Raw genomic sequence first — 13,122 nt, forward strand, 5'->3', positions numbered from 1 at the left:
ACTTATTACTGATTGGAATGTATTTCTAAATTTATAAGTTTTGGGGAAAATGGTGAAAAGAAATGATAACATACTACTGATAGATACGTGAATTATTTTTTTTTAATACCCATTGGCATTGCTGCCTGCTCTAATAAATAAATAAATAAATGAGTCACGGCCTATATGGACTGCAGATAAATGCTGATCGACGCCTAGCAGAACAAGTACCTACCAGTGCTAGACTAGGGGGTTGAAATCTAAGCAGACGACGGAGCAAAATGTAGCTTAAGCATAGAATGATGATGGGTTCAATTCAGCGAAGAGCCCAGAGAAAATAAGGGGGACATATTCAATCCCGAAATGCTTTGCGAGTGGTCACAAAATCGTCTCGGCGCAAATCACCTAATTCAGCCGTCTGGTGAAATCGCTGATAACAACAATCACCGATTTGGTAATTATTTTAGTTTCCTGAAACTTGCATTTGTAAAGTTTTAAATATCAAAGTATGTTTTCATATTTATGTATATCCCTCAACATATTTTTTAATGTTATCTTTGATATCGTTGTAGTCATATTCTTTCATATTCGTTTCTTGATCACTACTAATTTGTTGTTGTATTGGATCGGCATTTGATTTCGTTGTCATGAACAATAAAATATGCGCGCAGCTCAGTTGCATGCGCGTATCGAGTTGACCTTCCTCCTTAGAGCAACACGCTTGTGTGTTGCTGCCCTCTACGTTCGTTGGTACGTACATAATACCGTATATCTCAGGCGAAGACGTATATCCCCCCCATGAAATTCCTTAGATTGTTTAAAATTCCTTGAATTGATGTTTTGAGCCTAAGTGTCCATTTGCGTCAGTAGCGTAATGACACAACAATTTTGAGGGGCCAAACTTCGATTAATTAATGTACATGCAAGCTAAAATTTTGACATTTTCCCTTTTTTTAATAACCTTTTATTCATAAAAAAGGGAATCAATTTACACGATAAAGGGCCAAGGTTATTATGATATGATTTGTGACAATACATTACATATAACATTCAACTTCACGTTTCCCTGTTTCTTTCCCTCCCCCTCCCCTTTGTGATGGATCTGATCAAGCTTTCTGCCGGTGGGGGGGGGGTGAGAAAATCATATTTCGCCTTTCTGAGTACTGAGTATGCGTTTAAAAAGCAAAGAGCTGGGACGGGGGACCGGATACTGACCAAGTATACTTTTTCACAAATAATAATGCCAGCTCAAAGCGCGAGCTAAAATTTATTGATTCATGCATTTTATCCGAATTTCTGTTACATTCTCAGCATCTTTTGCAATGAACCAAATAATCATGGAGAGAGCGAAGTGCAAGCAAAAATAGACCTACTGACCTGAAGAAGGAATTTTAAGGAATGTTTGCAGTTGCAGAGACTCGGACGCGAAGATGATATAGTTCTCGTCAATCAAATAATGCGAGCGCAATAACACAGCAGCTTGAGCTGGGTCCATGGCTAATACCTCAGTCACATTTCCCCACGGAGAGTCGATAACAATCGTTTTAACATTTTTTGTCGACCAGCTGAATTACTAGGTGGTTTGAATAAAATGTTTTCGACTCACCGCGTACGAGCGTCGGAAATGTGACTGATGTATTAAAATAGAGACATTTCCCTACAATCAAATCCTACGTGTATGGCGATTTGCTCGTCTGACAATCAGTTTATATTAAAAATGCAAATTTTTCATACTTCTGGTTTTAAAAAAAAATCCTTAAAATACCTAAAACAAGGAAATTTCAGTGACTGATGAATATTACTAATCAAATACTAGTAATTCGAGGGCAAAACGCGAGCTGGATTTTTTTTTAAAATTCTGACTTGAACATAAAACCAAAAAATTAACCATATTATAGGATGGGTATCTGATCAAATAATTAATGTGAGCATGAGGAATGAGCTGATTTTTTTTTTCAATAAATTATTTTCAGACATAAAAATTAGACGTTTTAAGTTTTTTTGCAATCATGAACAAAATATTCGATGCGTAGTCTATATTATTCGAGTGCAAAGCGCGAGCTGAAATCCTTAAATTCCCCAGATAGCAAAGTATCTGGGGCCCATATGGGAATCATGTGGGCCTACTGGGGCCCATATATGTACCATGTAAAACCCATATGTGGCCCATATGGTTTGTCGGGTTCCACCTAGAACCCAGATAATAAAAACCATATAGTATCTACATGGGCGATGTGGTCTTATTTCAGGGTCGACCGAGCCCAGAAAGAAACATATAAAACCCATATGGGGCCTACTAATACAGGGCAGGAGAGGTGGTCTTGCACAATTTCCTGGGAACTTTTCTTTCCTTTCTTTCTTTTACTTTTCAAACTGACATAATTTGAACAAAGAAATTATCATATTTTGAAAAAAAGAAAAGCATATTTATAAGGCAACAATAGTCAAAACTGACTAGTTTGCCTATTCAAAATAACAACAACAACAACATGGAACCCACATAATAAAACCATATGGGCCCCATGTGGTATCTATATGGGCGAAGTGGCATATATGGATCGACTGAGCCCAGATAAAAACATATAAAACCCATATGGGACCTATATGGGTTTTCCCACCTAGAACCCACATAATAAAACCATATGGGCCCCATGTGGTATCTATATGGGCGAGTGGCATAATCTGACCTGAAAGGGGACCTATATACCCTCCCCTTATATATACCCTGCGGTTTGCAGTAACTCATAAAGAAGAGGCATATTTATGTCATCAATGAGTTGATACGAGCTCAAATTTGATATTCCGACCTGAAAACTGGATATTTATTTTTTTTTATTTAGAACAAGATTATATTATGGTAATTCAGACCTCAAAATTTGATAGTCATTCGTTAAAAAAAGAACAAGATCCATGTATCTCAATAACCAATTACTGCTAGCGCGAAGTGCGAGCTGAATTTTACACCTTGGTGTCAGGGAAGTCGATCCAGTTTCCAGATTGGGGGGGGGGGGCAAAATCATGTCACACCATCACACGCGCACACATCCATTAGCGCCGGAAGCCCAAAAAATAAGAGGGGGTCTACCTGTAATTTTGTAATGGACACATGTAAAATAATTTGACAAGCAAAAAAAAGTCACATATTTTACCAACAAATGAATGCGAGCGCGAAGCGCTAGCTGAAATTTGTTAGTATACTGACATGAAAACAGGAAAAAGGTATATCTGTTTAAGACTGTTTGTAGTAACTCATGAGGAGAATACATATCTCACTACACAGATAATGCGAGTGCCGAGAGCGAGATGAAATTTCTTTATGTTCTAACCTGAAAGCTTGATATTCTAAGCATTTTTGGTACCAATGATGAAGATGGGTGTCTAAAATAACAATAGATGCGAGCGCGAAGCGCGAGCTGAAAATTTTGATATTTCGATCTGAAACAAATTTACAGTTTAATGAACGTTTTTAATAAAGAACAAGATATATATCCAACAAAAGATTATTGCAAATCGAAGCGGGAAGTCTTTTGTGGTTTAGATCTGAAAACGGGACATTCCATGCATTTACCTACATGTATTTAATCTTGAAAAGTGTGTTTTTTGCTACAGAAATGATACGAGCGCGAAGCACGAGCTGAAAAAATTTATATTCCAATCTAAAAAGTGGACGATTTTTAATAAAGAACAATTTGTGTATATAAATCTCCCTTGGTTATTTCTGTGAAACATTACAATCTTATTTTATTTTTGCACACATTTGGAATTATTGGGGGGGGAGCAAAATGATATGTTTGCCCCCATATTTTCATTGGTGGGGAGATCGCCCCCCCCCCCTGCCAACAGGATCGACGCTTCTGCTTGGTGTAGACCCCAACTGCATTCTCAACCATAGCGCAAGCTGATTTTTGGTTTCATTTTGACCTGAAAACTGGATATAAATTTTGTAAAGTCCTGCAGATCGAAAGTGATGGACATTCCAACCTTTCTGAGCACTCTTTATAAGCCTATATGCGATCGCGAAGCGTGAGCTGAAATATTTTATATACAAGTTGAAGGATTTCAAGGCGGACTATCACAATTTTTTTCGATGGCTTTATTGTAATGGATTTGGTGTGACGTAAGCTATACTGAACTTAGGTTAATATCCAAATTAGAGCGAGCGAAGCGAGTGAGTGAGCCTTAATTGGAAAAGCTGCATCAGTCGTTTAAAATTATATTATGCCTATAATCACAAACGATGACAAGGGTTATTTTCTATAACTTAAGGAAGTAAAAGAACTATATAAAAATAGTAAAAATGGATTAAATAATTGAGATGTGTTCAATGAAAACTCATTTTGCTAGCTGGTTAATGGTGAGATAAGAAAAAAAAGGATCATGATTGATTCATCGGGAAGGGTGCCATATGAAATGATCAAAGGCCATCACAGGTCACAATGTAGAATTACGAAAAAACGTGGAATAATGATTTACATGTACTAGTATTTGAAAAGGAAAGATTTTGAATAAACTTTAAGATTATCTTTATATTGAGAGATGATACAACATTCCGAATTTCGAGCAAAATTCATATTTGATTTATACTTTGTTGTGTTAATTAATGTGATTTAAAGTCCCCTAAAAATGGATGAAATCAATTGTTGAGTTGAGTGTTTCATTAACGAAACTGATTGCAGTAACTCTTTTGCGTAATAAAATACGTCTCAAGGTAATTTTATGAATTATTGTCTCTATTTCCGTTTTTTCTGTTTTATAATTATTGTTGATGGAGTTGTGATATTATCAGGAACTTTCTGAAGCCCCCCCCCCCCGATATGACACTAGAGAATACGGCAGGCCTATTGTATTTTTGTTGTAATTATAATTTGTATTAATTCATTATGATGTAAATATGTATTATTTCAGTAGGTCATGTGACCTAAGACTCCACATACTGTATTATGTTTATTATGTATATTATTATGTAAAAAAGTGGCTATATTCTATTATGTATCATATTAGGTATAAAAATATGCCTATTATGTATTATGTACATGTATGTCTATTAGAAAAGCGAAAGAATCATGAGTAATGCAACTAAATTTAAATTGCCAACAAATATTATTATGTATATCATTTAAATTATTTTGTTTCTGTTTGTGTTTCATTGTATAATTTTGAGAACAATCCAACATGTTTGTGAATAAATTTTGAATTGAATTGAATTGTATTTTTGTACCAAATTCATTATCCCCCGCTTCCTCAAAGATACTATGGTATGCCTCCTCCCATATTCACGAAAGTTTATTTAATTAAAGGGTGTTTTTAATTCGTTTATAATCAGAGATATGATCCCTTTTCAGTGTTTGAACTTTTCTCTTTCTTTTCAAATCAATATTTTTGTTAGTAGGAAAAGTGAACTTACCTTACAAGCCTTTTTTCACGGTCATCCGCATCAAGAAATGGTATATTTGTGTACAGGGAAGGGGGTGGTGGCGTGGGTTAATTAGGGGGTCCCCGTTTTTTTAATTTTTTTTTATTTTTAGAAATTGTCACCCCCTGAAATCATGAAGATTATAAATCATTTGGGTATGGTAAAACCATGCAGGAGCGGACCCGGGATTTTCCCCAAGGGGGGGGGGGTGGCAAATTTTCTCAAGGAAAATTGGACAAGCAAAAAAAAAATCAGCCAAAATAGTAATAATAATAATAGTGTATATTTGTAGAGCGCACACACCGTCAGGAGAACAAGGAAAAAATTGACAAAAAACTTTTACAATTGTGTTTTATTTTTTATTGGTGATATTAGGATAGTTTTGGTGCGATAATTCATAAGGGGTCCTGGCCCCATGCATGCCCTTTTAGGTTCTAGCTATTATTTACTTTAGTATTCAGCCAGAATCTTACTAAAGGACCCCACCCCCTTTTCTGACCAATAATAATAATAATTTACGGCTGAATAAAAAGCTAACATGTGAATACGTTCATCACGGAATTTTGATCTGCTATTTTAGTTTAATTCTAAATATTGAATTTGACTGCGTAAAACAACCGAAAAATCTGATTTCTTTGAACATTATTCAACATGTTTGTAATCTGAGTGTGGCGGGTGATCTGTAATTAAAAAATCTGCTGTTTTGAGTATTCGTTTTTGATGAAATTTGACGTTTGAAAGGGACCGTTATTCCGGTCGCAAGGGACGCCGTGGACGGATCGGATTCTCCAGCGGCAAAGAAGTACCGGTATCGAAAGCTCAACTCGAAATCGCCCGCAGTTCTGGCCGAGGCCAACTAGCGAGTGCTGGATAACGTTACAAGATGGCAAGTGCAATGAAGATGCATTGGAAAGATTTGTATTTGAAGCATTCAAACTATGTTAACCCACCGGGTGAAAGAAGAGATGAGATAGACTCCAATCCAACTGTTCCCTACTGTCTTCAGCTTCAAGCTGTGGAAGGAATTCATTTGGTAAGAAAATGAGTTGGCAAAAGTCAAAACTAAAGACAGTACGTAAAATAAAGTCAGTAGGCCTAGGCCTAAAAAAGTCAAAAATTTTCAAGTGTGTGACCTCTGCTGGCTGTATCCTTGTCGCACTCACACAACATGCGAGGTTAGTAATACTCGAGGACTTTAAGATGATATTTTTTAATATTTTGACATATATAGGCCTACATGTAAGTTACATGTATGGCAGTGAGTCCAAACTTTGTGTGCGTGTGTCCAAACTTCGCGGACGGTCATTATCTCCAAAACTAGCCAATATCCTTAAAATCGGACATCATCAATGTGAAAAGCGACCTAAAATTACCCTTCGCTGAAAGTTTCTTTAGGATTAGTCCAGTATTCATGAAAATATTGGCAAAAGATCGGCAAATTTGTCACCGTTAGCGCCCGTTTTGAAGAAAGCAACAAGCATAATACGATATCACCATTTTACAAGCAGAAATCATAAAAATGTGAGTTAAATGTGGTACTAACCGATTCCATAGCATTTTGCCATCAATCTGATATAAATATTTCACTTTTTGAGCTTGAGTCTTTGTTTAAATCTCCACAATAGCTTTGGTGCGCGAAGTTAGGTCACACTTTTTCTGTACGGTTTTCCAGCACAGCCCGCATTTGCAGATCGGAATAGAATTTTGAGATCGCGATACCGGCGAAACCCCGTGACCTACTTTACATTTTCGTCCATGATTTTATAGTTTACGATCTTGCCGTCAATGTGGTAACTATTTCTTGAATTGGTTTTGTATAAATTATCAATACTTTGTGGACAAAATTAAGCCTGATGAATATTTTTGAAAAGTGCGCGAAGTTTGGACACCCCATCATAATCACGAAGCCCTGAAACCCTTCCCCATATGGCATAAAGGCTCAGCGAGACACATAATTTATAACTACGGATGGATTTCCGTAGCCTAACTAAGGAAATCCAACCTAGAAATCACATAAATTTGTTGCATTTGATTTATCTGCATACCTTCATATGCCTAAAGCCTTTATAATGTCAATAATTATTATGATCAAGTTTCAAATTGTATCATTTGTTAAATAATAATTTTCATTTTAAAACTTGTTATTCAAAACGGCTTTTTGTAACATCGCTTATGGAAGCTTAGACAGGAATAACCGTCGTTTCTGGGGATTTATTCAACAATTTCCGACATTTTACTACATGTATCATCCCCATTCACCGACGGTAGAGTGTTAGTGTGAGCTTGCATGTGTTATCACGCCCTCCCTTTTGTCGATTGACTGTCCAGTTTTCGATGTGCTTTTTTACATTAGATTTACACTTTAAGGATTTATCAACTACAAGACATCAATTTATAATTTCTAATAAATGAAAAAATGTCAAAGATATATATTAAAAGGTATGAAAATGGTACTTTACCGATGTATTCTTGCGACTTGGATGCCCGAATCACTCCCAAAATAGCAGCCAAAATTACAAACGAACGGAGAGTGCATCAACAATTTAGGAATGTGATATCGATATTGCTTTCGATGTTGATTATAATGCGATCTGCTCCACATGCGAGCTAAACCGCTACGATCACAGGTAGCAGACAACATTCGATATATCGAAACATTAACTATAATGATGTCATTCAAGATGGCAACTTGCTAGAAAAACCGTCAACTCAGGTGAAAATGTCTAACATGTAGATGAAAGGTTTCTGGATCATCCAGAAGATTTTTGTCAATAACTCCGGTCCAAGGAACATGTACATGTACGCAATTACTTATATTTCCCTGATAATGAAACCCATGAAACTGTAAATTTTGCTTTAAAAACAGTTTTAAATCGCGACCTACATACATGTATAAAACGTTAGTTCACTTAAATACGTTGGCTGTATGTACGGGCCTCCAAGCTATTCAGTCTATGTATTGGCGAATGGAGCCAACGTATATGTAGTTCTGCGTAACAACCAAAATACAGAGACTGAAGCTTTTGGTCTAATCGAAGCTACGTCATAACGAAGCGGTTCAAGGCTAGGGTCAAGTCTATTGTATTTGCGGTGTTTATGAATGGATTGAGGGATCTACATGAGATCGGTCTGGTAAGAATCCTCACATTTTTCATATTTATACCAATATTTTTGGCGCCTTCATACACATTAGGCATATGAAGATTTATGGATAAATAAAATGCAAGAAATTTATGTGATTTGTAGGTTTAAAGATGGATTTCCTAGGAAACTCATCTGTGTCTATACATGTATCTCGCTTAGCCTGTGTGGGGAAGGGTTTCAAAGCTTCGTGATGAATATACATGTATGTCAAAATATCATCACGAAGTCCTCAAGGCTAGAGCCATGCCAGCAGGAACAAGTGTGTGAAATTGGCCAAGGCTGTTGTCCATACATGTAGACATATTTTCTTTTTAAATAAATTAATCCAATAAAATACTGTTTAATCGTCCACATCACAACCATTTCAGGGCACATAAACTGATGAACATCAATAATCTGCATACAGTAGTTGAGACTTTAGACATGCACTTTTGGGGGGATTTAATACCAAAAACAGGTCAATAAAGTCGAGCTTTTTTAATGTACTGTATAAATACTTTTCAAATATAACTATATAGGCACTGTTGCAGAAAAGTGTGATTACAGTACATGTAGATCTACATGTGCATGTGCACTACAGTATTTCCATCCGATGATAAGCGACTGGGAGTTAAACTTTGCAGGGCTCCACACTAACCCATTTTTTCTACTGGTCCAACCTATTCATGTCGGACCAGTAGATACCCAGTTTTTCAAATTTTTACTGGTCCGAACCTAAAATCTACTGGTCCCAAAAAATAAAACATTAAAAGAAGGACAAAAAGAAAGCAAGACAGAAGCGAAGAAGGAAAGAAAGAAAAAAAAGGAAGGAAGGAAAAGAAAGAAAAAAATAAGAGAAAGGAAGGAGGGAAGGAAAGGGAGGAAAAGAAAGAAAGAATAAAAAAGGAAGGAAACAAAAAAAAAGGTAAAGAAAGGATAGATGTGAAGGAAGGAAAAAAGAAAGAACTAAAGAAGGAAGGGAAGGAAGGAATAAAGAAGAACAAAAATAAGAAAGAAAGAAAGGGAGAAAGAGAGAAGAAAGAAAGAAAGAAAAGAAAAAAACAAATGAAGGAAAGAAATGAAGCAAGCAATACAGAAAGAAAGAACAAATTAATCCAGAAAGTAGTAAAGGAAAGAAAGAAGAAGCAATAAAAAAGAAAGGGTTAAAGGAGAGATGGAAAGAAGGACAAAAGAAAGAGAGGAAGGAAGCATTGAAAGAAAGAAGAAAGGAATTAAGGAAGAAATAAAGGAAAGGTAAAATGATAGATAGATAGATAGATAGAAGGAAAGAAATAAATAAAGGAAGGAAGGGAAGGAAGGAAATATGCAAGCAATATAAAAAAAGAAAAGGTAAAACAATAGATGAAAGGAAATAAAAAAGACAGAGACAGAGAAAAGAAGAAATAAAAAAGGTAAATAAATGATGGGTGGAAGGAAGAAAGAAACAAAGAAAGTAACGAAGAATGAAGGAAAGAAAAGGGTAAAAAGGAAGGAAAGAAAGGAAGAGAAGAATATAGGATGGATGGACTCAAGAATTAAAGAAAGAAAAATATCAAAAAAGAAAGGAAGAAGGAAGGAAGGAAAGAAAGGATGAAAGGAAGAAAGAAAGAAAGAAAAGAAAGAAAGAAAGAGAGAGAGAGAAAAAAAATAATATAGAGAAAAATATTTTTAAAAGGATAGGAAGAATGAAAGAACGAATTAAAGAAAAAAGGGAAAATAAAAAAGAAAGATATTAACAAAAAAATTAGGGAAGAAACAAAGAAAGATTAAAATGAAAGAAGGAAAGAAAGATAGGAAGAAAACAGAGGAAGAAAGCTAAAACTATCATCATAAATAATTTATCAATTTCTTTTTGGCTCAATTATTAAATAGCTACGAAAGAAAGTCAGAAACCAAGTGTATCATCACACACATAAATGCATATGTGGGGCCAACTTGTATCCAGACGATGTCACCCGAAACCCGATCTGTTTGAACCAAACAGAAGTGAAAATTTATCCTTTTACTGCTTACAAATGACAGAGTTACTCCAATTTTTAGGAAATATGGACATTATAAGAGCCTTTCATGAGTATGAACTTTGAATTTTGACAGTTCTGTGAGAGATTTCTGCCAGAGTTTTATAGCCAAGCTTCCTTTCGCACAGTCAGTAAAGAATTTACCACGTGAGTTGTGTGGCTGGCTAACTGTATCTGCTCTAGTAGCAATTACGTGCGATTCATTCCGTGTGTATTCTGTGTGTGAATGACAGAATTTAGCGGGGGGGGGGGGGATGGTTTGCAGTGAATTTGATCATTTCTGGAAAAGTTATTGGCCCAACAATGGTTTTTATTACTGGTCATGTCGGACCCTTAAAATCTTGCTATTTTTGGAAAAATTACTGGCCCGACAATGATATTTTTTACTGGTCATGTCGGACCAGTAAATCTTCCTATTTCTGAAAATCTACCGGCCCGACAGTGATTTTTACCGGTCTGGGACCGTCGGACCGCCGCTAGTCCCGACCTTTCGTTTGAGGACGCGGACGCTTATTTACAACGGTCGTTGACTTTGGAAGGGACTTTTTGGGCCCGTCATCATGGTCGTAAAACTCAGTCCTGCAATGCAAATTGTGTGACATGAGATTTTTTTTTCGTTTCGCATCTGCGACGGAAACATTCAATATGCGTTTCGTGTGCAAAATTCTGGTTGCTACTATGGTAACAGCGATTTATCCGATTGAGGACGACTTTCCAAAGCCACATTTGACTCCTAGAGCTCGAGAGTCCGCCGGGGGGGCCCACTTCCATTGATTAGTGGATACCAGTAGCGACCACCCGTAAAAGGGGACAGAGTGGGCAGGTACGTTACGTATATAGGCCTATGTAACGTTATAAGGGTGTCAAAACGATGTTTAAAATGCTGAAATAAGGGATATATATTCAATACTTGTAGGGTTTCACAAGCCAAATACTTGTTAAGAAATGCATTTTCATAATCTGGAAAAGAATTGCTTCCCTTGTTTAGCATGTTTAGGGTACTTTTCGAAACCCCATGGTCGTGCCTGGTATCCACTCATCAATGGAAGTGGTCCCCCGGAATTTGAATCTAATCCCCATTTCTGGGGAATGTAAAACATAATGCCCCTCACATCGTGTGCGAGAGGCATATCGTTTGTGTATAAGGAGTAAACAAAAGAAACAAAAGGAAACGAGTTCAAAGGTATCGCATATGATGTGTACATATCAACGCATGCGAAATGTTCGGCTGGAGAGGTTGATCTTATCCATGAAATCAATTGCCAGTGATCCACCAATAATCCACATTAAATGTAATATCGATTCGATGGACTGTAATGATCTATATTTAAGCCTTCATTCAGTAAGTTTTTCCTCACTCAATGTTCTCGATTTGTTTGAAAAACCACTTTCTTCTCCATGTCATAAATCTATTTTAGGTTCTGCATTTTGAATATCTCCAGCCATCAGTCGTAATATACATGCATGTATGCGGTACGGGTGTCGCGGAAAGGGATTTTGCACACGACAAGCAGATTTGTAGGGCCTGTAACACAAAGCTTAGCATTGATCGTAGAGCAGTTTTCTACGTTTGATTCTATTGACTGTAATGCACAATCAATCTTAAAAATCAAGTGTATGATTAATCGTTAACTTTTGTGTTAGGGGACCCTAATACTAGCGTCCGTGATGAATGCGAAAGGTCCCAAGTGTCGAGCCTAAGGCGCGAGCCTTTCGCGCCTTCATCCCGTACCAGGTGATGATGATGATGAGGTTGAGCCATTGGACATACACTGTACATGAAGCAAACATGCACTATATAAATATCATTATCATAGGCCCCCCCCAAAAAAAGAAAAGAAATTATGCACTACATGTATTGTTAAGGTATTTCTTTTTGTTTTGTCTACATACTTAATATATTTGGGGGGGGGGGCGTACATGGCTACATGTACTTTTCACAACCTGAGGCCTGAATCTGAAACATTATTGTACATGTATGGATTTTCCAGGGCTTTTTTTATTATTCAGGGCTCCTTTTGAGCATTTTGGGGTGAAATCTCACTTAATGCTGTGTAAAACAGATCAACATCTTTGTATGATGATACAATGTTGATTTTATTATCATGGAGGTACATATGAACATGATGAAACCTCTGTGATCTCTCATGAATACATAAAGGCAGTACATGTGTTTGCACTTATTCAGTGGGATTCATGTTCTACTTTGCTGCCATCTCTTGACCAGACTATGCCAGGTTCTTGTACATGTATGTGTACAGTAACTTGCAAGAGTAGAAGAATCAACAATATCAACAGGAATATTTCTAATCACTTTTACAATGTATCTGACTCATATGGAAACAAAAATGTTTGTTACATTCGTGAATGCAATATTTCTAAAATTTGGGCTGGTTGTTCAGAATATATTACATGTTGGTAAACTGAACAGTAAAATTACAAAGAACACACAATCAATTTTATGAAATATTTGAAGCTACAGAGACTGTGGCTTCTATGGCTACATGCATATTTTTACTTTGAGTGCTTCAGCTTTAAAATGTAACATTTTGGTGTGCTACATTGTATGGTTGTGGGTATAAAAAAAGA

The 13,122-nt window shown here is 36.4% G+C and overlaps 1 protein-coding gene across 1 annotated transcript in view; it reads left to right on the forward strand.

The window, feature by feature from the left end:
- The first annotated feature begins 5,936 nt into the window (after window positions 1-5,936).
- The window catches only part of LOC121427208 (nephrocystin-4-like), a 64,666-nt gene continuing 57,480 nt past the window's right edge, over window positions 5,937-13,122 (forward strand). The window contains exon 1 of the mRNA XM_041623486.1: window positions 5,937-6,425. Within this exon, the coding sequence (XP_041479420.1) occupies window positions 6,276-6,425 (150 nt within the window). The 5' untranslated portion in view covers window positions 5,937-6,275. The remainder of the gene's footprint in view (window positions 6,426-13,122) is intronic.

The sequence above is a fragment of the Lytechinus variegatus genome, chromosome 14 (genome assembly GCF_018143015.1).
Source record: "Lytechinus variegatus isolate NC3 chromosome 14, Lvar_3.0, whole genome shotgun sequence".
Taxonomy (NCBI): Eukaryota; Metazoa; Echinodermata; class Echinoidea; order Temnopleuroida; family Toxopneustidae; genus Lytechinus; species Lytechinus variegatus.